Genomic DNA, 23,746 nt, shown 5'->3' on the forward strand with positions numbered 1-23,746 from the left:
AGCCTACACCACACCAACATGAGATCCAAGCCATATCTGTGACCTATACCACAGCTCACAGCAACGCCAGATCCCAAACCACTGAGGAAGGCCAGGGATTGAACCCACATCCTCATGGGTACTAGTCAGATTTGTTTACACTGCACCAGAATAGGAATTCCTCGACATATCTTTTTGAGGTAACACAATTCGACTTATCACAGTAAAACTTCCAAATTGACAAAATTATAGAGATGGAATGCAAAACTGTAGCTTAGGGATGGTGGGAGGTAAGGAGGTGATTGTAAAGACTAGTGGGAAGGAGATCTTTTTGGGGATGGAATCGTTCTGTATCTTGGGTGCAATGACAGTTACAGAAATCTATTTACCAATACAATAAAATGGCATGGAATTATACACACGTGTTGGAACAATGTCAGGATCCTAAGTTTGATATTGCACAATAGCTATCCAAGATGTAACCTCTCTATATGACCTTCACAACTTCCCTGTGTGTTAGGAGCTACACGGGGGCTCACTATTAAAATGGCTCTTTATGCTGACCCATGAGATGGACCACCTTGCTCAAGCGACATCCTGTTTTTGCCACCGGTGCCTACTTTCCCAAGACTACAAGACCCTTCCCCCCTTCACTGTGGGACACCACACACCTCCAGCTTTCTCAGGATTACAAGACCACCCTACCGTGAGACACCTCTGATTTTCTCATGACTATGAGACCACCAGAGTTCAGCTGCAGGCGAAAGATAAATTAAACTCCCCCCGCTTCAGCGAATCCAATTTCCCATCCGTGGGGTATAAGAAGGCCCCGGGAGAAGGGCAGGGGACTGGCTCTTCTCAAGGGTCAGTCACCCTCTCCCTCTCCTCTCTAATAAATTTTCTTCTCTTTGCCTAAACACCCAGCTTGTTCTCTTTTTCTCCACACTCGCCTAACACTGTGAACCTATATTGAAGAATGAAAGTACGATATATGGGAATCCAACTAGTATTCATGAGGATGCAGGTTTAATACCTGGCCCTGATCAGTGAGTTAAAGGATCGAGCATTGCAGTGAGCTGTGGTGTGGACGTGGCTTGGATCCTGTGTTGCTGTGGCTGTGGCATAGTTCAGCAGCTGCAGCTCCGATTCAACCCCTAGCCTGGGAACTTCCATATGTCACAAGTGCGGTCCTAAAAAAAAGAAAGTATAATATATGTATGTAGATGTACCCACACAAGATACATATTTAAGCCATTGCAGAAGACAAAAAGAAGATTCTATAAGCTTTGAGAGAAGCACAAAAGCACATACAGAAATCAACATGGAGTACAAGAGGATGGAACAATGCCTTCAAAACTCTGAAGGAAAATGACTCTGAACCTAGAATTCTATAACCAGACCATCATCAAGTGTAAGGGTAGAATAAAGATGTTTTCAGACATAGGAAATCATAAAACAGATATTCCCCATTAACCTTTTCTCAAAAATCTACAGGAGGATGTGCTCCAGCAAAAGCAGAGAGCAAACAAAGCAAGAGTAAGAGACCCAATCTAGGAAATGGGGACCCAGTGGGAGAGGGGACTCCCAGGGGAGCAGCAGCACCAAACTGGCTGGTTCAACATCAGCATGCACCAAGTGTTACAGCCATGGCAAGGAGGCCTGGGGCCCTTCCCCTGAAGACCCTGTAGTGTAGTGGAGAGACCTCAGGCTTGGAAGGTCTTATCCCAGGAAATTAATCTCTTTCACGTCTGGCTCTGAGATCCTAAATGGGAAAACAGAGATGAGGACCCAACTACTCAGCCAGGCCATGAGATGAGGAGGGATGAGGGGTGACACATTGTGGGTGGGCTGGGAAACACATCTCTCAAACCCGGGGGCCTGGCTCCCTCTCACCTCTAGTTCAGGGATGGACACAGGCTGTGAAGGAAGGCAGGAGACGCACTTGATCTTTATGGTCAAAGGGTTCAACTCCTGCTTTTGCTCTTCAGTCATAAGAGGAACTTCTGTTTTGAAGGTCAAAAAACAGTCCAAGATGTTGGCAGACCTCCTGTGGCCATGACTCACAACAGTTTGCCATCCTGGGGGAAGATACACACCACAGCAGACGGTTACTTATCATGTCCCCGAGACAAGCATAGGGGGTTGGCCAACCTGAGAGGCAAGGATAAAACTACACCTAAAAGAGGAAAACTTTTTCTTTTTTTTTCTTTTTTTTTTTTTTGGCTTTTTAGGGCTGCACCCTCGGCACATGGAGGTTCCCAGGCTAGGGGTCCAATCAGAGCTGCAGCTGCCAGCCTACACCACAGCCACAGCAATGCAGGATCCAAGCCATGTCTGCAACCTACATCAGCTCACGGCACTGCTGGAGCCTTAACCCACTGAGTGAGGCCAAGGATCGAACCTGCATCCTCATGGATGCTAGTCAGATTTGTTAACTGCTGAGCCACTACAGGAACTCCTAAAAGAGGAAAACTTTAAAAAAGAATAATAATAACCAGAGCTCCCACTGTGGTGCCACAGGATGAGCAAAGTCTTGGGAGAGCAGGGCTATGAGTACAATTCCTGGCCTGGCACAGTGGGTTAAGGATCCAGCATTGCCACAGCTATAGCTTAGGTCACAACTGCAGCTTGGATCTGATCCCTGGCCCAGGAGTTCCCTACACTGCAGGGCAGCCAAAAAAAAGAATAATAATAATTAGGAATGCCCCCTGGGAGCATACATGGCCTGCTGCCACCACTGCCACTGCCAAGGGTCCTGCAATCAGGCACTGCCTGTCACTACCACCTCCCACGGGTGGCCACTATTGCTGGGGGTTCCACAACTTAGCGCTATCCACCACCACCACCCTGAGGAGCAGTTATGGCCTGCCGCTGCCACCAACCCTTCTGAGGGCACTGCAAATCAAGTACCACCCAACTCCCCTAACTTCCCAGGGAGCACTGTTGCTGCCCAGGGCCCCACAACTAGGTGCTACCCACCACTGCCAAGGGCCCCACACTCAGCCTCCACCTCCCTAGGAGCAAGCACACCTGCCACTGCCACTCCCTGGGAGTGCATACAGGCCGTGCCCTTTCACACTCTGAGGAAAGACGCAGTAAGCATTCAAACCAAAAGCAGCCCTCATGCCAAAAATAAATAGTAAGGCCTCACAAGCTACCCAGGGACGCTCCCACATATAAATAGCCTTCCAAGACTACACTAGATAACTGTTTTCCCTAAACTCACAGAGTAAGAAAAATATAAGCAAAATGAAGAAGCACAGGAACCATTCCCAGTTAAAAGAAGAGGAGAATTCCCTTGAAGGAGCAAACAATGAAACAGATCTCTGCCTTTAACAGACACAGAGTTCAAAAAGGAGGCAATGAAAATACCGAAGGAATTAAGAACTGCTCTCAACAGTAATGCAGGTTACTTTACAAAGGAACTAGAAACCATAAGGAGAAGCCAAGAACAATTAGAAAATTTATTTGCCAAGACAAAAGCTGAGCTGAAGGCACTGAACAGAAGAATGAATAATGCAGAGGAAAGAATAAGTGACCTGGAAGATAGAATAATGGAAACCCACCCAATCAGGACAGCAGACAGAAAGTCAAATGAAAAAAAAAATTGAAATATAAGAGCTCTATGAGATATTATAAAGTGTGCCAATCTATGCATAATGAGGATTCCGGAATGAGAAGAAAGAGAAAAAGGGATTGAAGATGTACTTGAAGTAATTGTGGCTGAAAATTTCCCAGATATTTAGGTACAGGAAGCACAGAGGGTCCCAAACAAGAGGAACCCAAACAGACCCACACTAAAACATATTACAATAAAAACGGTAAATGTTAAAGATAAAGAGAGGATTCTAAAGGCAGCAAAAGCAAAAAAAAAGGGTTAATTATAAACGGAACCCACATAAGGCTATTAGCTGATTTCTCTACAAAAACATTCAAGGCCACAGGGGGTGGCAAGATATATTCAAAGTTGTGAAAGGGGACAGTGTGCAACCTAAATACTCTCCCCAGCAAGATTATCATTTAGAATAAGAGGAGAAGTAAATAATTTCTTAGACAAACAAAAACTTAAAAAGTACGGCAATACTAAACCTACCCTAAAAGAAATATTGAAATGTCTCCTCTAAAGAGAAAAGAAGCAAGAAGATATAAAAAGCAGGAAATCACACCTGGAAAGTAATCGCTTAAATACACCAGTATACAGATCAAAATGGAAAAAAAACCTTAATTGTGAAAGTGATGGTAAACATAAGGCATAGCAAAAGGATAAACATAAAGGTACCACCTCACACCAGTCAGAATGGCCATCACTAAAAAGTCTACAAATAGCAACCTGGCACAATGGGTTAAAGATCTTTTTGTGGCAGCTGTGGTCTAGGTCACAGCCGAAGCTTCAATTTGATTCCCAGCCTAGATTTAGCTCCCATCCCGGGAACTTCCAGATGCCATGGATGCAACCCCTTCCCTCGCAAAAAGTCTACAAATAACAAATGCTGGAGAGGGTGTGGTGAAAAGAGAACACTCCTACACAATTGGTGGGTCTGTAAGTTGGTGCAGTCACTATGAAAAACAGTATGGAGGTTACTCAGAAAACTCAAAATAGAACTACCATATGATCCAGCAATCCCACTCTTGGGCATATATCCAGACAAAAACATAATTCAAAAAGATACATGCACCCCTATGTTCACAGCAGCGCTATTCACAATAGCTGAGACATGGAGGCAACCTAAATGTCCATCAACTGACGACTAGATTAAGAAGATGTGGTACATATATACAATGGACTACTACTCAGCCATAAAAAAGAATGAAATAATGCCATGCACAGCAACTTGGATCCACCTAGAGATTATCTTACTAGGTGAAATAAGTCAGAAAGGGAAAAATAAACACCATAAGATATCACTTACATGTAGAATCTAAAATATGACACAAATGAACCTATCTACAGAACAGAAACAAACTCATGGACATGGAGAACAGACTTGTAGTTGCCAAGGGGAAGGGAAAGGTAGTGAGATGGACTGGGAGTTTGGGGTTAGCAGATGCAAACTATAGCATTTAAAATGGATAGATAACAAGGGCCTATTGGTACAGCACAGGGAACTGTATCCAACTTCCTGGGACAGACTATGATGGAAGATAATATAAAGGAATGTGGTTACACACACACACACATCTGTGTCAATTTGCTCTATAGCAGAATCTGGTACAACACTGTAAATCACTATACTTTAATTAAAAAAAAAATCTCCCCAGGCAAGTCTAGAACTACCATCCTAGATTTGTGTTATCCAGTCCAATAGATACTGGCTGTATGTGGATACTTTATATTCAAATTAATTAAAATTAAATACAATTTAAAATGCACTTCTCCTCCAGAAGTTCCCCTGTGGTGCAATGTGTTAAGGATCTGGTGTGACTACACTGTGGCATAGGTCCCACCTGTGCTATAGGTTCAGTCCCTGCCCTGGGAACTTCCACATGCTACAGATGCGGCCAAAAAGATAAATAAAATAAAATGCATTTCCTCCATCACACAGTCCCATTTCACATGCTCAGTAGCCGGCCACACATGGCTATGAGGAGACAGGAATCGAGACCTTCACTGCAGAAAGCTCTGCCAGGGCGCTGCTCAGGACACTTACCCTAGAACAGAACACACTCAGGAACGGGTAACACCAGGGTCTATGCTTGGTGGCCAGGGGTGTCATTTTCACTGTTGTGGTCCAGGGAGAGAAGCAGAGGTATTTGCGTGGGTATTGATGTAGAGGGTAAGTGGTACATTTGAGCCAAATCCAGCACAGCACCCCTTCTGCCATGACAGTTTTATAACAATGCAACTACAGAAAAGGGTCATGATGTGGCCGCAGGGCACACAGGCAGCTGTAAGAGTGCTTTTTTCATTTCTTTTTTTCTTTTCCTTTTTTGGCCCTGTAGCATATGGAGTTCCTGGATTAGGGATCAAATCTGAGCAACCCCAGATCCTTAACCTGCTGTGCCAGGCCAGGGAGTGAACCTGCATCCCAGTACTCCACAGATGCTGCCAATCCCACTGCACCACAGTGGGAACTCCAGATTGCCTGGTTTATTTATTTTGTATATTTTTATTTTTTGTTTGTAGGACTGCACCACAGCATATGGAAGTTCCCAGGCTAGGGGTCAAATCGGAGCTATAGCTGCTGGCCTACGCCACAGCCACAGCAACGTGGGATCCTAGCCATATCTGTGAGCTACACTGCAGTTCATAGCAATGCCGGATCCCCAACCCACTGAGTGAGGCCAGGGATGGAAACTGCATCCTCATGGATACTAGTCAGATTCATTTCCACTGAGCCACAATAGGAACTCCCTAGACTGCCCAGTTTAGAAGGACTCTCCAGGGCAAACATCAACTCAGATCATCACTCAGAAATGCTGGGTGGTGTCAGTCACAATCCAGGGTAGGGTCTCAAGTTTCAGTAGTACCAACATTTGGGGACAGATAATTCTCTGTTGTGGGGACCATCCAATGCATTGGGAGACATTCAGCAGCATCCCATTCTCACTGTGACAACCAAAAATGCATCACACAGCACCAAAGTCCTCTGGGTGAGAGCCACTGCTGCTGGACTTCAACTCGATAGGCCCAGGGATGTTAAGTGATCCTGCAAAGTCTCTTGGCCAATAAGAGGGGAACTCATGTCCAAAGGGTTAACACACAGCTGTGCCATGGGAGACAGAGCTTGAGTGGGTAACAGTCTGAAAACTCACTTTGGGTGGAACTAATTTTCAAAAAACCATTTAAAACTGCAACCTAAAAAGATAATAGAATTTCCTCAAAATGTATCAACAACAACCCAAGCAAGAACTACAATTTTCCAGGCACCTGAGGAACTGGGCGCCAACCCTACAGGGTTTTGCCCTCTGCCTCTGCCTAAGTTTCTGCAGATCATCCAGAAGAGGATGTGCGTTCACCCTGATGGCCAAAAACCCACAGTGAAAGCGGTCTGAAATTATTTTCTCTAAAATGAAAAAGGGTTCCCCCATATTACTTTTTTAAAACTAAGTCACATAATTTTACCCAAAATACATTCTGAGCCTTCACTATCTAAACTATTTATTATTTATCAAACCTAGTTCATAAATCGTGACAGATCTTGCAAAGCAAAAGAATCAAGTCCCTGTTCTGCCACTGAGCTGTGTGCCCACAGGTAAATTACTTGACTTCTCTGAATTTTGATTCCTCACTGAAAAAATCTGAACCCCCCCCCCCGATACCACCACCACCACCACCATTGTGGGGATCAGAATTTGTTGTGAGAAGTAAATGATGGGACATAAACACTGTCTCCCTTTCCTCATTTCCTTTACTAGATGTCTTTGTGAAAATCTGCAGGAATGCATTTTTATACAAAGCACCATTTTATTTAGCAACAAAACTGTGACATTTCTTATCCACAGGTTTCCTTGGACTCTGGAATCAGGCCTGGGTTCAACCCTGATTTCACTTACTTTCTATGTGATCTTGAACAAAGCAATTGACCTCTCTGTGCCTCCCTTCCCCCCACAGTATAATGGAGACATTCCCCCCACTTTGCGGAGGAGCCTGAGAGCATAAAACGAGGTGGCGTGGGAAAGGAGCTGCCTCACTGGGAGTGTCCTGTTTCTGGACCTTCTGGCCACATGTGGCCACGCCACTGTGGGGAACAGGTGTGCTACCTGCAAGGAGCGGCATCATGGCCAGCTGGATGGAGATGGGGCTCTGCCTCCCCAGGCCTGCCAGGTTGGAGTCCGTCTCCTCCTCCAGTCGAGACTTTTTCCTTCTCCTCTGGCTTTTCCTCTGCCCATTTGATTCTTTCTGTTTAACTATGAAATCAAAGGAAGGGAGTAAGCCTTAAGGGGAGCTCAGATCCCAGCTGCCAGGCGCGCCTCATGCTGCAGGGACGTGGGAAGGTGCCCAGAGCTCCTTGGAGGCAGAGTCTGCTCTTTGAGCCTCCGGCCCTTCCAGCAACCAGAGGAGGCATCCAAGTGCACACCACAGACCAGTCATCAGTTGCACACAGGGCAACATTAAGAGATCATTCTGATCTCCAGAACAAACATACCGTGACACCGGTACCACAAAGTAGCCAAGCTGTCCTCCACGTTGACTCCTCACCATAGAGCAGGCTGGGTGTGGGCTCTGGAGCTGAACCACCCAAGTGCCAGAACCAGGGCTATCGCTCCTAAGACAAAGCACCTTCCCCCACCTGTCTAGTGGGACAAGAGCACCTACCTCCAAGAGTGCTGAGAAGAGTCAGTGAGCAGAGGGGCATAACTCAGATCAAGGAGAAAAAGGAGATGATATGACACATAACCCTGGGTAATTAAAACCATGAGCTACTGGCTCCGTGATAGAAAGACCAATGCAACAGACCATTCTGGGCAAACCCAGGGATACATTCACACACATAGGGAGCCTTGACAGATGCCAGAGGTGGCATTTCAAGTGCATGTGAAAGGACAGACTTGTCAATTACATTGATTATCCACCTGGAGTCAAATGAAATTGTTGAGCAGCTCATGCCAAGTGCAAAATGAGTGGCAGACTAAAGGTGGAAAACAAAAACTTCAAATCATTAGAAGAATATATAGGCGATTAGACTGCTGTCTGGATGAAGAAAGGTTTCTTAAGTGTTACCTAAAATCCAAACCGGAAAGGGAGAATTGAGTGACTCGTGTGCAAAACATGACGGCCCCCATGAAAAGACAGGGTAAGGCAAGCTCCCAGCCTGTGATGTGTGTGCAGGACGCACATGACCCTCATTATTCAAAAGACCTAAGAAAAATAAAGCTTTGGGATCAACAAGAAAAAAGCTAACCTCAACAGAAAAACATAAGCCAAGAAGTTGGAACAGGCAAATGACACAAGTGTTACCCAAATAAGCAAACTAGAATGCTCTCCCCATGGGGAATCAGGCACTGAGCCCCCGACTATGCCAAGCAAGGGTGTGTGGTGGGAAAGTGGGGGCTCTGAGGGCTGCTATCAGGAGTGCAGACAGGTGCAACCTGGACCCTAAGCTGGCAGCATCTCCCAAGTGGGCAAGAAAAGTTTCCTATGCCCATGACCCCACTGGGCACATGCCCTAGACCCTTCCTCATGTGCACTGGAGACCCCATGCTAGTGGCAGCAGGAAACTGGTGACAATTCAAATGTCCTTCAGTGAGGCCTGCAGGGGTACACCCACCCAATAGGGCGCTTCACAGAAGGTAGAAGACGGGGCTGGACTTAACAGTACTGACACAAAGTAAGTCTCAGAAATCAAGCTGAGTGAAAGAGCAAATTGTAGAAGACATGCACATGTGAAGTCATTTCTGAAACACACAAACACACAGATCAGTACAACATTGTGTGAATCCATGAGAAAGACGGAGGGCGGAGCAGGGGAATCACACCAATTTCTAAGCGAGGATCACAGGTGCTTCTTAAAAGTACAGGATGCAGGGGTTCCCTGATGGCCCGTGGTTAAGGATCCGGTGTTGCCACTGCTGTGGCACAGGTTCAATCTCTGGTCTGAGAAGAGAGCCACGGGTGCAGCCAAAAAATAAACATTAAAAAATCAAAAATAATTTTTAAAAAAAGCATAGAATGCAAAGGGCTCGTACACTGTATCTGTAACCTCTTTCCTTTAAAAAGAAAATAGGAACAAGAAAGAAATAAAGGAAATATGACAAAATACTAACACCTAAATTGTTATGTTTATGTTATGTTACCACTGCTGTTATGTTTTTCTGTGGACTTTAATATCTCTATTTCAAAATAAAAATAATTCTTTGAAAACCTCCTTAAAAAAATTAAAGGAGGGAGTTCCCAATGTGGTGCAGCAGAAACAAATCGGACTATTATCCATGAGGATGTGGGTCCGAACCCTGGCCTCGCTCAGTGGGTTAAGGATCCAGAATTGCTGTGAGCTGTGGTGTAGGTCACAGACATGGCTCAGATCCCCTGCTGCTGTGGCTGTGGCGTAGGCCTGTGGCTACAGCTCTGATTGGACTCCTAGCCTGGGAACCTCCATATGCCGCACCTGCAGCTCTAAAAAGACAAAAAAATTAAAATGCTAAAGGACATTAAAAAACAATGAGGCTGATTAATCTAGAGAAGAGAAAACGTAGGAGGCATTGAGAAGTGTTCAGACATGAGCATGTGGACTGGTCTTCAGGGCTTTAAAAACAAGACCGACTTGATCCCGTGTCTCCCACCCTCAGGGGAGAATCGACTTGATCCCGTGTCTCCCACCCTCAGGGGAGAATCCGACTCCAGAAGCTTCGAGTTGAACTAGAACCAAGAAAAGTGGATTGACTGTGGCAGTTACAGCCAAAAAAAACAGGAAATGGGCAGCAAACATCCAGGATCTGGAACTTTCCACCTCATGCTGGAAGCTCAACCGCTTACTGACAACCTGGCAAGGATTTGGAGGCCAGGGGTATGGAGGCGGATTCAGTGACCTAAGGACTCTGCCTGGGGGCAGCCTGACACCAACACACACACTTCCCATGAACTGCTGCTGCCCCTGGGAGGCTGTTCCCTCGTTCCACTGGGAGAGGCAGATGGCTTCTTATCCTCCAGAGAATGTCCACACCTGCCACAACCCACACACCCACCCCCCAGCTCCTATCACACACACACACCCTCCTGCACAGCACCTATCACACAGAGCTGTCATTATTTATTTAGAAGTCTCTGGTCAATACTAGGGATTTTCATGTTCCCCATGCATACCACACCATGGACCAGGAACACAGAAACCCTGGTGGAGTGAGGAAGGAAGAGACAGGTGGATGGATGGATGGACAAGAGGTGAGTCAGAATGGGTAAGTCTAAATAGCACATAGTACTTTTTACTTCTGAGTAACATTTGAATCTTACTGAAGTATTCTGAATTTGAAATATTTCATAATTCTTTTCTAGATATGGTTATACTATAAAATTTCAAAAATCCCACTATAACTTACTTTGAAATTTTTGCTTTTCTAACAAGTTTGTTACGCTGCTATGTGATGGCTTCTCGATTAACTGCCTCATCTCCGACATGGTTGCCCCTCCCGAAGACATCACTGGTTTTGAAGCACCCCACCTAAAAAAAATCCACAAAGAGAAAAACAAAGGTGAGAAAAGTCAGGGAGCACATCTAATAATCTAGAGTTCCCATTGTGGCTCATCAGGTTAAGAACCCAACTAGTCTCCATGAGAATGCAGGTTTGACCCCTGGCTTCGCTCAGTAGGTTGAGGATCCGGTGTAGGCTGGTAGCTACAGCTCCCATTAAGCCCTGAGCCTGGGAGCTTCCATATGCCACAGAAGCAGTCTTAAAAAGAAAAAAAGAATCGATTTACTGGACTGAACTGTGAGCAGATTTTTAAAAATATATTGCTTGTAAATCAATGATATTTTAATAATTTTTTAAAATTTTTAGGGCTGCATCCATGACATTTGGAAGTTCCCAGGCTAGGGGTTGAATCAGAGCTGCAGCTGCCAGCCTATACCACAGCCACAGCAATGCCAGATTCAAACCGCATCTGCGACCTGCACCACAGCTCATGGCAACACCGGATCCTTAACCCACTGAGCAAGGCCAGGGATCCAGCCTACATCTTCATGGATACTAGTCAGATTCATTTCCATTGAGACATGATAGGAATTCCTATTTTAATAAAAACTTTTAAAAATATTTTTAAAAATTTAAAAATATGTGGCATTGTATTCCTTTCAACCAGTGCTTAGGAAATGTTGATGTGCATATGAATCATCCAGGAACGTTACTCAATAAAATGAAGCTTGCAGTTCAGTGGGCCTGTGGGGGGCCCTAAGACTCCCATTTTTTTTTTCCCACTATACAGCAAGGGGATCAAGTTATCCTTACATGTATACATTACAATTACATTTTTCCCCACCCTTTGTTCTGTTGCAACATGAGTATCTAGACAAAGTTCTCAATGCTACTCAGCAGGATCTCCTTGTAAATCTATTCTAAATTGTGTCTGATAAGCCCAAGCTCCCGATCCCTCCCACTAGACTCCCATTTCTAACAAGCTCCCAGTAATGCTGAGGCTTCTGGTCTGCAGACAAACTTGCACTATCAATTATGATGGGAAAATAATATATTAATAAAAGCAACTGAAACTCTAAAATTATCCAGGAATTCATTTACAGGAATTATATACATCTACAGGGAGAAAAAAAAATTATCCCCATTAAAAGTCATAAAGGAGGGCCTGAATTAGGTGAAAAAGTAAACCATGATCATGTATAGGAAAACTTCTCAATTTTAAAAGGTCAGTTCTTTCCAAATTAATCTATAAATTCAATGCAAAAAATTTTTTTTCAATAAACACTTTAAAATGACATGCTCTGGAGCTCCCATCGTGGCTCAGCAGAAACGAATCCAACTAGGAACCATGAGGTTGTGGGTTCGACCCCTGGCCTTGCTCAGTGGATTAAGAATCCAGTGTTGCCATGAGCTGTGGTGTAGGTTGCAGACTCGGTTCAGATCTGGCATTGCTGTGGCTGCAGTGTAGGCTGGCAGCTGTAGCTCCGACTGGACCCCTAGCCTGGGAACCTCCATATGCCACAAGGGTGTCCCTAAAAACCAAAAAAAAAAGACTTGTTCTTAGAGTTCCCGTCATGGCTCAGCAGTAACGAACCCAATTAGTATCCATGAGGACATGGCTTTGATCCCTGGCCTCGCTCATTGGGTTAAGGATCTGGTATTGCCGTGGGCTGTGCTGTAGGTCAAAGATGTGGCTTGCATTGCTGTGGCTGTGGTGTAGGCCAGCAGCTGCAGCTCCAGTTCTACCCCTAGCCTGGGAATGTCCATATGCCGCAGGTACAGCCCTAAAAAGACAAAAAAAAAATAAAATTAAATTAAAATAAATAAAATACAATGACATGTTCTTTTGGTTCTTCTTTTCTCCCAAGCTACCATCCTGGCCTCCATCCTCCCCTAGTCCCATGGCACCCATGCAGGACTACAGGAGCCCAGGACAATGGCTTCCAGAAGAACACTATGGACTCAGTCATCTGAAGGTGTAAGTTGAGACCCAGGCTTCACCAGTGTTCCCAAATTTCCCAGGAATTCTGGTCTTATATCTTGGTTCCAATCACTTAGCCAAGACAGTGACGCCACCCACAGAACAGTTGTTCTGAGGGTTAAATGAGATGCGCTCATGCCTGAGAGAGCATAGGGCCTGGCGCGTAATGCGTGCTCACAGACACAGCATCTCTTTCCCCATCCCGTTCGTCTCACCTGGATGCATGAACTCCAACAACCAAAGTTCCCAAAAATGGACACAACCCTTGGTGGGAGTCTGTGGGCTAGAACGAGGGGGGCTCCACTCCCACCCCCTAAAATCATGTGGGGCCATCCTTACCGCCCTGTGGCCAGATCTTCCATCCTGAGTAACTTCTCATAGTCCTCGGTACTCCTGGGAAGCATTTCTGTTTCTGCTGGGCAAGAACTGATAACATTAAGCCAATGTCTCCAAACCTCTTGCTCCATCTAACTCACTTTGCAGCCAGGGCCCTGACCTGCACGCGGCGCCAGCCTCTAGGCAGCCCGCCTGGTGTGCAGTAGGCAGCCAGTGAAAAGGCTGCCTAATAAGAGATGAGTAAATGAATAAATGTACAGACTAAATAGGATTTTTTTTTGCACAAATGGAGGCAAGAGAAGCCCACGGGTCCTTATATAATACCCCACAGAAGAAAAAGAGAAGAAAGTTATCCATTCGCTTATCGACTTAAGCACTGTTTATCTCAGGGAATATAGTGAAAACTATACTCTCAAGGTATGTAAGTTCCCACGACAGGGGATAGTTAGCAACTTAGGGTACCACCAAGAGATGAAATATTATGTAGTCACCGCAAATGACTTTTACAGAAATGTGTTAAGGAAATAGGACAGTGCGTGTGATAACGTGGTGATCTCAGGATACAAAATTATGTATCCAGGATAGCCTCAGCTAGGCAAAAAAAAAAAAAAATCTTAGCACAAAAACAAAGAAACATGCCATAATATGATAACCAAAATATAACAGTCTTTGTTTCTGGTGATGCAATTGTAGCTTATTTTATCTGCTGGTTTTACATGTTTCTATGTGCACTGAAAATTATAGAAAAAAATATATGTATATGTACTGCATGTATATATATGCATATATATAACTTCTACAGTTGGAAAATTTTCTTTGTAAGTCACAGAAATGACAGAAAAAGAATCAACAAGGAAAGCCAGTTGCACAGGAAGAGCCCAGCCAGCTGGGAGGGTGAGGAGCCCCAGCAGCCGCTGCTGCACACACAGGGATGGATGCCGGGGCACGGTCGCCACACCAGCAGCATCAAGTAGCTGCTTTCCCTGCTGTGGTCCTGCACTCAGCTAGTCCACCAAGGCCAGCTCCACTCACCCTGCAAAGTCTTCAAGCTTTTTATTGCCTTTTCTGGTTTCCCTGGTGTGCGCTCCTGGTGCAGCTCCTCTTTGATGTGAATGCTCTGTTCTGACAGTCTTCTCTGACTTAAGACCAAATGTTTCACTTCCTCTAGAATGCAGGAGAAGAAAGCGTCACCGACTCCATCAATTGGAAATCCGCACTGAACACCCACTATGTGACAATCACACTCGAGGTGCAGGAGGTGGCACAGTGGATAAGGTAGGTGATGCCCTGCCCTCCTGGAGTCGCTGCCTCAAACCACCTGGTACTCAAATTTCGAATGGCAGCGAATTGTCCCAAATAAGACCATTAAGGGTTTGGGAGTTCCTGTCATGGCTCAGTGGTTAACAAATCCAACTAGGAACCATGAGGTTTTGGGTTTGATCCCTGGCCTTGCTCAGTGGGTTAAGGATCCGATGTTGCTGTGGCTGTGGTGTAGGCCAGCAGCTACAGCTCTGATTAGACCCCTAGCCTGGGAACCTCCACATGCCGAGGGTTTGGTCCTAGAAAAGGCAAAAAGACAAAAAAAAAAAAAAAAAAAACCATTAAGGGTTTGATCTCTGTTGTTCCATTCATGTTCACACTTCAAGGAAGACCTCACCACCTCCCTTTCACAGATGCTTAGGTCACTCTCCTGTGGTCAGAGAGCCGAACCTTTACTAAAGTAGTGACCATGACCAGAGCTCCCTGTCCCCAGGGAGGAGGACGCCCCTCTATGTCCTTCACACCTATCAATATTGCCTTTGCAAGCACAGAACAGCACCCAACATGTGTGCAAGGATGAACAAGTAGAGGGAGGGCATGAACAAAACAGAGATAGCAGATGCTGAAAAAACACGTGGGGAAGAAAGGTGAGACTGGAGTCAGGGTTGAAGGATGGATAAAAATTCTAGAGCAAGAGATTAGGCTAAGAGCCCCTGATGCCTGAAGGCAGGCCCTACAATGAAGAAAAGCCCAGTGTCTTCAGGGACTGGGGCTGGACCAGGTGTGAAGGCAATGAGAAAGGGCGCTTGGGGACTAAGCTGTGCGAGGCCTTTGGGGCTGGACGAGGATGTCAGATTTCGTTTCCTAAGGCACTGGGCAGCCAGGAAAAGCTGCAGAACAATGAAGCGCCAGAGTCAGAGGGCGATACAGAAAAGTGAGGGAACAGAGCAGGAGGGAGGAGACAGGAAAATGCTGGGTGCAGAGGGGAGGAGAGCTCCAGAGAGCAACGCACCTCCCAGTGACACCAAACAGGCATGGATTTGTGAGGGGTGGTGGGGGGGTGGCCAAAAGATGATGGCAAACAGGAGTCAACCTTGACCGAGGTGGGGCAGGGCAGGGGGGCACTGACACTAAGAAACCAAGGGGCTGAGCAGGGTTAATAGAAAATTCTTGGAGTTCCTGTTGTGGCTTAGGGGTTAACAAATGTGAGTTTGATCCCTGGCCTCGCTCAGTGGGTTAAGGATCTGGTGTTGCTGTGGCTGTGGTGTAGGCCAATTTGACCCCTAGCCTGGGAACTTCCATATGCAGCCCTAAAAAGCAAAAAAGGCAAAAGAAAAAAAAAAGAAGAAGAAGAAGAAAATTCTGGCTTGTTTTGGGATGACAAGCAGGCTGAAAGCTGGCAAGTTCTCCTTTGCTACATCCTAAGGGGCAGCCAGACAAACGTCCTCTCCTGTGAAACAGTAAATCACCTCTGGTGGTGTTTCCACCCTCCCAGGAAACAAGAGTTCCAAGAAGATATCTTCTCAAGAGGGAAAAGGCGGGACTTCATACAGCATGTACACTAGATGTGTCTTTGTTAAAATTTAGTTCCCAGTGTGAAATGCACAGGGAAATGTTAGTGACTGCTTCTGCCCAGGCATCTTGTGGTTTTAATTTTTTCTCCCTTTGGCTACTCTATCTCTCAATTGTTTTTGCAAAGTGAACATGAACTGATTTTTTAATAGGAAAAATGATTTAACCTAAGATGCAGTGATGCCAGATATGGGACAGATTTTGGGGAGGAGCAGGGGCTGTGGGTTCCAGGATGCTCACAGCAAAAGGCCTCGGACTCTCCCTGCAGGGCCTGGGACCCCTGTCGTCCTTCCTTTCCTGGCCGGCTGATTTCACTTTCCCTTCCAAACATGGCTCCCAAGCCCCCTTCTCCAGGAAGCCCTCCTGATACCCACCCCACATTCCTGCTCCGGTGTCAGCCAATTGCCAGGCAGATGTTTATCAGAAATTCAGGCTGAGCAGCTCTGAGGCAGGCCCTGGAATGTGCATTTAGGCTGGCCATCCAACTGCATATAATGCAGGGGGTGTAGAGCCCACACCCTGAGGACATGGGTCCTTCCTTTGGTCAAAATGAGGAAAGTGATACTGAAGTCACTTCTTCACCCAGGACCAGCAGTTTAAAGGCAAATCAGTGATTTTCGGCTGGGGCGATTCTGCACCTGGGGACAATGTCTGAAGAAATTTTTAGCTCTCATGACATGGAGGCTAGTCCTGGAGTCCAGTGGGTTGAGGTCCAGGATGCTGCTGAAAGTCCTACTGTGCCCAGGAGTGCCCTCCCACCAAGCAGTGATCCCACCCAAGACACTGGCAGTGCCGAGGGTAAGAAGCCGGGATGTCAATGGAAGATTAAACATCAGAATCCCTGAGCCCCTAGGTCAGGAAAGCTCCGTGAGGCTGGAAAAAGATTTTTCTAGTCCCCAAAAAACTGGGTTCTGATTCTGGCACCGCCTCTCGCTTCGAGCAGGTCCAGGCTCACCCTGTTCAGGGAAAGTGGGGATGGTTGTACCTGCCTAGAGGCTAAGGCCAGCAGCCCCAACAGCACCTTGTTCTGCCTGTGGTCAGGTGCATGCCCACTGTACCTTCTAACATCTCCTGGAACTGGGAGGCATCTTAGAACAGCACCACAGCACAATTAAACTGGCAGAGTTTTATGTTTCTCCAAGGACAATGAGACCCTCCTCATCTCTTGGGGGTGGGGCGCATGCCCACTGCCCTGCCTCCACAGCATCGACCAGAGGAAGCAGAGGCCCAAGGTCACTGCCAGCTCCGGCTGGAGACGGTCAGCTGCGTGACTCCAACGTGGGCCTTTCTCTCTTCCGAGGGGGGCTCAAAAGGAGACTTTCTGGAAGTCTGGGGGACCTAATGGAAACATGGCTGTCCCAGGGCTGTGGGACTTTTGAGTGTTCTCTTTCATTTCCCAATATCTTCTAAAACACAAGATTTGTTCCAGGAGACAGGTCACGCAGGCTCAGGGCGCCCCAAAGCCGAGCACATCCTGGGAGGGCACTGCATTGCCACAGAAACCAGCATGGGCCCGGAAACCAGGTGCACAGAGGCACCAAACAAGGGGTGATGGCTTTTCTCCTGTTACTGCTGAGACGCCACAAGCCTCCAGAAACATTTCAAATAAAACACAAGATCCCGGACTTACCAAAAGATCCTGTATCTTCCGAAAACACGGAAGGCTTTAATCGATAATACCTGACTCTTTTCGAAACCTTGTCCTTGGTGTCCCAGAGCCTCAAGGTTATTTTGTGAAAATTTATTGTCTTTAGTAATTCCTTTGTCATGTTGATGTTAAAAGTTTGGGTCCACGACACCCATACCTTGTCCCCTTCTTGCCACGGTCTCACGGTCTGTGAAAGAACAGCAAGAGTTTAAGGAGGCAAAGCAAGGAGGCTCAGTGGCCCCAGATCTAACTGTGGCGTCAAGGCGGGCCCTGCCCTCCACTCATGTGACTTGTGTGTCCCACTCTCTCCTGGCATCCAGCTCACATGGGGAGTCAGGACATGGGTGCCGTGGGTCCACACACCTCCGTGCTCCTCAAAAAAATAAAGTAAAAGCAATCACCTGCCAAGAGTGCCCTTTCTAGGGACTTCCAGTCCTGAACCAGAACCTGTGGGCTTGGGCAGATGGGTGTGTGCAAACACACACACACATGTGTGTGCACACACGCACACGTATTCTCATGCACACACACTAAGAAATAGCAAGAGCCGCCAAAACTTTTGAGACACAAAAGAAATCATGAGGTAAAAACATCTACAGAGAAAAATCCTACAATTGCTCTGATTAGGTCAGTCAGAGCAGATTCTCATTCGAAAGGTGGTGCCCAAGATCCCGCATTTCTAGCAAATTCTAGGGGAAAGCAAACATACTTTGTGAACATTAGAGTACCTGCAAGCCCCCACCCCCATACCTTTATCCCCGAATCCAGGAACACTTTGGCTGAGGCTGGAAATACCACCACGTCCACCTTCTTGGGCTCTACATCCCCCGGCAGGAGGAAGTACTCGATGTGGCAGTAATGGCGAACCTTGGCAATAGCTTTGTCCATTTTAGTGTGTCTCCTATATTTCTCGATGAAACTTGAATATTTCCCTTTGTGACCTGGAAGACATAGATATAATGAGTCTTGTTTGAATCTCACGTGGAAAAGCAGACCCGTCTCCACAAACCCCTAGAGCCAAGAAGAGCCTGAGCCTGGGGTGTGGGACCCCGGATTGGGCGCCAGTGCACAAAATCCCAGCGTGTGACTCTGAGATGAGTGTCTCCTTCAATTTCTCACCTGGGGCCCTCTGCCTGGCTGCCTCTAGTCTCAGCAGTAAGAAACAAGTTTTTAAATACCCATCACAGCACGATGTGACCTGTGTAATACTAGCTGCTTGAACAAGGTTCTGAGGACAACAGAAGAGGCAAGGAATAAAGCCTGCTGGGGTGGGGGTGCAGGAAGCCCCCTGGGCCCTTGGCAGAGCATCCAAGGGGCAGCGCTGGCAGACATCCCAGGCGAAAGGCAGAGCCCTGTAGAACCTCCCAAGGGAAGCTGCATGATGTGGGGCAGGTAGGGGAAGAACAGGAGGCCAGAGCCTCCATGGCCTGCCCTTGACCTTCAACTAAATCCTTCAGGCTGGAAAAAGACATTTTACATACCATGAGAAGATGCATCAGGAGCTCCATAAATGCTTCCTCTGAGCATCATGCTGTATAACTATGACTATACTTAAAGCATTGTTTTAAAATGTCAAGTGTTTATGACCCAGAAGGCCATCATATGAATGCTGTGCCTCAGGGGGCCAAGCTCTGTGCAGTGTCTGGGATGAGCTTCTCCTGCTCGCCCTTGGTGACAGGACACTTTGTCGTAAAGGTGCAACTGACCAGGAAGCCGGCAGCATCTCACAGATCTGCTCTGACTCAACCCAAGCAAAGCTAGACCCTCTCACTTCCTGTCCATGGGACCGCAAATTGCTACAGTCCTTTGGCGAGCAATTTGACAATATCTACACCAAAAAAATCATAAATGCACATCTTAAAGCCAGCAATTCCACTTCTTGAAATTTAGGTAACAGAAGTACCCACACATGCCCAGAAATGTACTGCAGGGATGTCTACTACAGAATTGTAACCAAAACATTGGAAACAACCTAAATGTCCACCAATACAGGGTAGAATAAATTAGACACATATAATGGAATAGTATTTTTTTTTTCATTTTTGGCCACCCTGTGGCATCTGTGGCATATGGAGTTCCCGGGCCAGGAATCAGATCTAAGCTGCAGTCTCTACCTAAGCTGCAGGTGCAGCAACACTGGATCCTTGACCCACTGTGGCGGGCCAGGGATTGACCTGCATCCCAATGCTCCCAAGACACCGCCAATCCCACCGCACCACAGCAGGAGCTCCTGGAATGCTACATTTTAAAACAAACAACAACAAGGTAAAAACAAGTCTGCTCATATCCTCTAAGAGATCTATAACATGCCATCAATTTTTAAAAAGAAAATTAAAGAATAGAATGTGTAGGATCTCTTTTTTCTTAAACAACCTACATAAACATTCATAAGTAAGCTTAAAAATATTCAGGTATTGGAGGGAAAACATTGAAGCCAGAATTTTATATCCGGTCAAAGACAGGTCCTTCGAAAGTATTGGCTCCACTGGAGCGTCCATCATGGCTCAGTGGTAATAAACCAGACTAGTATCCATGAGGATGCATGCTCCATCAGTGGGTTAAGGATCTGGCGTTGCCATGAGCTGTGGTGTAGGTCACAGACATGGCTCGGATCCCATGTTGCTGTGGCTGTGGCATAGGCCAGAGGCTGCAGCTTTGATTCAACCCCTAGCCTGGGAACTTCCATATGCCTCAGGTGTGGCCCTAAAAGGACAAAAAACTGTATTGGTGCCATAAAAATACTCTTGGGCAAGGTCTCATAGGTTGAGCTGCAGAGATAACTGTTTTGTAAATGTCTTTGAAGAAAGCACCAAAGTAAGAAAAACAAGTCTAGAAGACCCTGCAAGAGATGTGAGGGTTAAAGGTGATCAGGTCAGCACCACTTTTCCTTTGGCTGGGATGTGCAAATGTCTTTTTCCAGACTTTTGTTTTTTTGTTGTTGTCTTTTTTTAGGGCCACACCCACAGCACATGGAGGTTCTCAGGCTAGGGGTTGAATCAGAGCTGTAGCCGCTGGCCTACACCACAGCCAAAGCAACACTGGATCTGAGCTGTGTCTGCTACCTTCACCAGAGCTCACGGCAATGCCAGATCCTTAACCCACTGATCAAGGCCAGGAATCAAACTGTGTCCTCATGGATACTAGGCAGATTCGCTTCTGCTGAGCCACGACGGGAACCCCCTTTCCAAGCTATTTTGCTTGACATCAATAGACCAAAGATAAAAAGCATCACTGTGGGAGCTCCCTGGTGTCCTAGCAGATTAAGGATCCAGAGCTCTCACTGCAGCAGCTTGGGTCCCTGCTGTGGCATGGGTTCAATTTCTGATCTGGGAACTTCTACATGCCAGGAGTGTGCCCCCGCCCCCCAAAAAAGAGTGGTGGGAGCAAGGTACATGATCCAAAAAGTTAAGAGGGAGAAAAAAACAAATAAAAGGCTTCATTATGGATAGAGGAGGTCATATGTAATGACAAAAAGTTCAATTCACCCAAAGATAGGTCATTTCTATGGTATACGCCTAACCAAACAGCCTCCAAAATATCTGAAACAACCGTCAACAGAACTACAAGGTGAAGCTGAAATTAATCACCATGGGCAGGGGCAGTTCAAGTAGCAAAAAAAAAAAAAAAAAATTATATATATATGGAGTACTTTGGCAAAAGAAAAGAAAAAAAGAGGTTCCCATCGTGGCACAGCAGAAAAGAATCCGACTAGGAACCATGAGGGTGCACGTTTGATCCTTGGCTTCACTCAGTGGGGGGGGGATCTGGCATTGCCATGAGCTGTGGTGTAGGTCGCAGACACGGCTCAGATCCTGCATTCTGTGACTGTGGCTATGGTGTAGACTGGCAGCTGCAGCTCCAATTTGACCCCTAGCCTGGGAACCTCCATGTGCCGCAATTGTGGCCCTAAAAAGAAAAAAAGGAAAAAAAAAAAAAGTGGAGTACTTTTTTCTGCCCTTAATTTGGGGGTTCAACCGTGTGACTTGCTTTGCCCAATAAAATGTTCAGAGGTGGGAGGTGCCCAAAGACCTTCAGAGTACTGGGGTGACCCAGCTTGCCCACCTGTGTGCCTGTGCCTGTTCATAACAAGAGTGTGTCAGGGTTGCCCAACAGGCCTGGAAGGAGGAGGAGGAGAGACACACAAGCAGAGCAGAGCCATTGCAGGGAGTGCAGCCTGGCCAGTATACCCACTCATCTAGAACAGGGACTCCTGTTTGAAGCCCCTGAGTTGGAGAGTTTGGGTTTGTTACACAGCATTTCTTCCAACAGCAAGTGATCACCTTTACAATCAGAGATTTTGTTTTTGTTTTGTATTTAAACATTATTTATTGAAAGAAGAAGGAAGGAGGTCAAAAGATTCAAACATTCAGTGAGATGATGAATAGATTCTGGGGATGTCATATACGGTGTGGTGACTTGTTAACAATACTGTGCTGTATACTTAAAAGTTGCTGAGAGTAGATTTTAAATGTTCTCACCTCCACAACAACAAAAAATGGTAATTATATACAGTGAAGAATTACACTCAGAGATGTTGATTGAGTACATCTGAGAACCTGCCTTTAAACAAGGAATTAGGTGACACACAATCAGCTTATGGCAACAAATGCCTTAACCTCACCATTGTTTCTTCATCTGCAAAAAGCTGAAATAACATCACCTGCTTTGGGGGGGGTTGAGAGAATTAAGTCTGAAGCCAGTACAACCACTTCTTGTCCCGCCCACAGAGGCCCCCTAAAATGGCAGTTCCTTTCCAGACCTCTGCTCCTGGCAGCGGCCACCCCACTTAGGGGAGTCTCCGAGGGAGCAGACCATGAGTGCGCCCCCGCCCCCAGCACAGGGGGTGCTGTACGGTAATCTGACACTTACCAGCAGTCACTGGGAAGGCCAGAGAGATGATGAATTTGCAGGGGACGACGTGGGGCATGTCAGAGGTGAATGTGCTGGCAGGCCGGTCTGAGGACTCGCTGCTACACCGATGGTTAGAGTCCGACTCCTGGGCCCAGGCCCTGACCACCAGGTGCTCCTCGGCCTCACACTGGCTCTCGGACCCGTAAAAGCTACTGATGGACGACATGGGCCCCATGCTGGCCTGGTCCTCATCCTCCCACTCCCAGGCGTGCAGGGACATGTTGCAGAGGCGCTGGCACTCCCGGCTGAGAGGAGTAAAGGCACTCTGTCATCACCGCTGCCCACAGCGGGTAAGCCCCTGACTCTAACAGGGGAACTATGCTTCTCCTCCTCCCGTGCCTGTCCTGCTCTGGGCTGACTAGCCCAGGCCCAGACACTGCCTGGCACACAGTAGGCACTCAGAGTCAGAATGGAGAACCACAGGCAACAGTGCTGGTGCCATCAGGAATCATGACAATGAGCCAAGCTGGTTTCTCCAACTCAGAGGCCGATCCTCCAGGCCCCAGCTGCTCGTCCCTTCAAGACTCAGAGTTAATCGCTCGGCACTTCTGGAGTGCCTGCTCCAGGTGAGTGCCATTTCCCAGGAACCACGAGGGAGGGGTTGAGGAGAGATCCTGTGCTTCTGCTGGGGGGCCTCAGGTTAGCTGTGCCAAAGCAGTGTGAGCTTGCCATTTGGGGACAGCACAAGAACCTGGTCAGGTCAAGAAGGCCGAGGACCCCCTAAGCAAGACACGACTGGACTTGAACTTGCTGGGTGGGTCCTGGAGGCCGCATGCCAGAAGATGCTAAGAAGGGACTGCTCAGACGGAGCCGGGGACAAGGCGCTGCGGGGGTTACCTGCAGCACCTGCGAGCGGATGCGCTGGAGCTGCGTGGACTTGGACTTCAGTGTCAATCCACTGACACAGCCGCCTAGGAGAAGAGGCTCCAAGGACGCTGTCTGTCCACGCGAGGCGGCTCTCGCAGGGAAGCCTGTGAGACCCTCCGCGCAAC

At 46.9% G+C, this 23,746-nt stretch overlaps 2 protein-coding genes across 8 annotated transcripts in view; both read right to left on the bottom strand.

The window, feature by feature from the left end:
• The window catches only part of CFAP92 (cilia and flagella associated protein 92 (putative)), a 62,595-nt gene extending 47,772 nt beyond the window's left edge, over positions 1-14,823 (bottom strand). For 5 of the 6 annotated variants that reach the window (XR_007135132.1, XM_047782114.1, XM_047782104.1 and 2 more), the window contains exons 1-5: positions 14,396-14,823; positions 13,367-13,439; positions 10,954-11,075; positions 7,681-7,827; positions 1,873-2,057 (exon numbers count right to left, since the gene is read on the bottom strand). Coding sequence is in view for 5 of the 6 variants with exons in the window: in XM_047782114.1 (XP_047638070.1) it covers positions 1,873-2,057; positions 7,681-7,827; positions 10,954-11,075; positions 13,367-13,431 (519 nt within the window). In the remaining variant the exon portion in view is untranslated. Of the gene's footprint in view, positions 1-1,872; positions 2,058-7,680; positions 7,828-10,953; positions 11,076-13,366; positions 13,443-14,395 lie in introns of all 6 variants that reach the window. The other variant, XM_047782083.1, reaches the window with a different exon arrangement.
• Positions 14,824-15,910: 1,087 nt separating this feature from the next.
• On the bottom strand, positions 15,911-23,746 carry LOC125128091 (uncharacterized protein CFAP92-like). Of its 2 annotated transcripts, none has more exons than XM_047782146.1 (4): positions 23,601-23,746; positions 22,713-22,999; positions 18,594-18,784; positions 15,911-18,030 (listed from the first exon to the last, which is right to left on the bottom strand). In XM_047782146.1, exons 2-4 carry the CDS (start codon positions 22,972-22,974, stop codon positions 17,797-17,799), a joined length of 687 nt encoding a protein of 228 aa, XP_047638102.1. In that variant the 5' UTR covers positions 22,975-22,999; positions 23,601-23,746; the 3' UTR covers positions 15,911-17,796. The 2 variants fall into 2 exon arrangements, with proteins under 2 accessions (XP_047638102.1, XP_047638096.1); XM_047782140.1 differs by having other exon boundaries at positions 23,592-23,746.

The sequence above is a fragment of the Phacochoerus africanus genome, chromosome 1 (assembly GCF_016906955.1).
Source record: "Phacochoerus africanus isolate WHEZ1 chromosome 1, ROS_Pafr_v1, whole genome shotgun sequence".
Taxonomy (NCBI): domain Eukaryota; kingdom Metazoa; phylum Chordata; class Mammalia; order Artiodactyla; family Suidae; genus Phacochoerus; species Phacochoerus africanus.

What these genes read in the sequence shown, in the direction of transcription:
- LOC125128091 (XM_047782146.1), bottom strand. Translation starts at nt 22,974, where the DNA reads ATGTCCCTGCACGCCTGGGAGTGGGAGGATGAGGACCAGGCCAGCATG. An exon ending in GGCCTTCCCAGTGACTGCTG is followed by an intron (nt 18,785 to 22,712) that starts GTAAGTGTCAGA and finishes TATGTCTTCCAG; the next exon opens with GTCACAAAGGGAAATATTCA. An exon ending in TCCTGGATTCGGGGATAAAG is followed by an intron (nt 18,031 to 18,593) that starts GTATGGGGGTGG and finishes GTTCTTTCACAG; the next exon opens with ACCGTGAGACCGTGGCAAGA.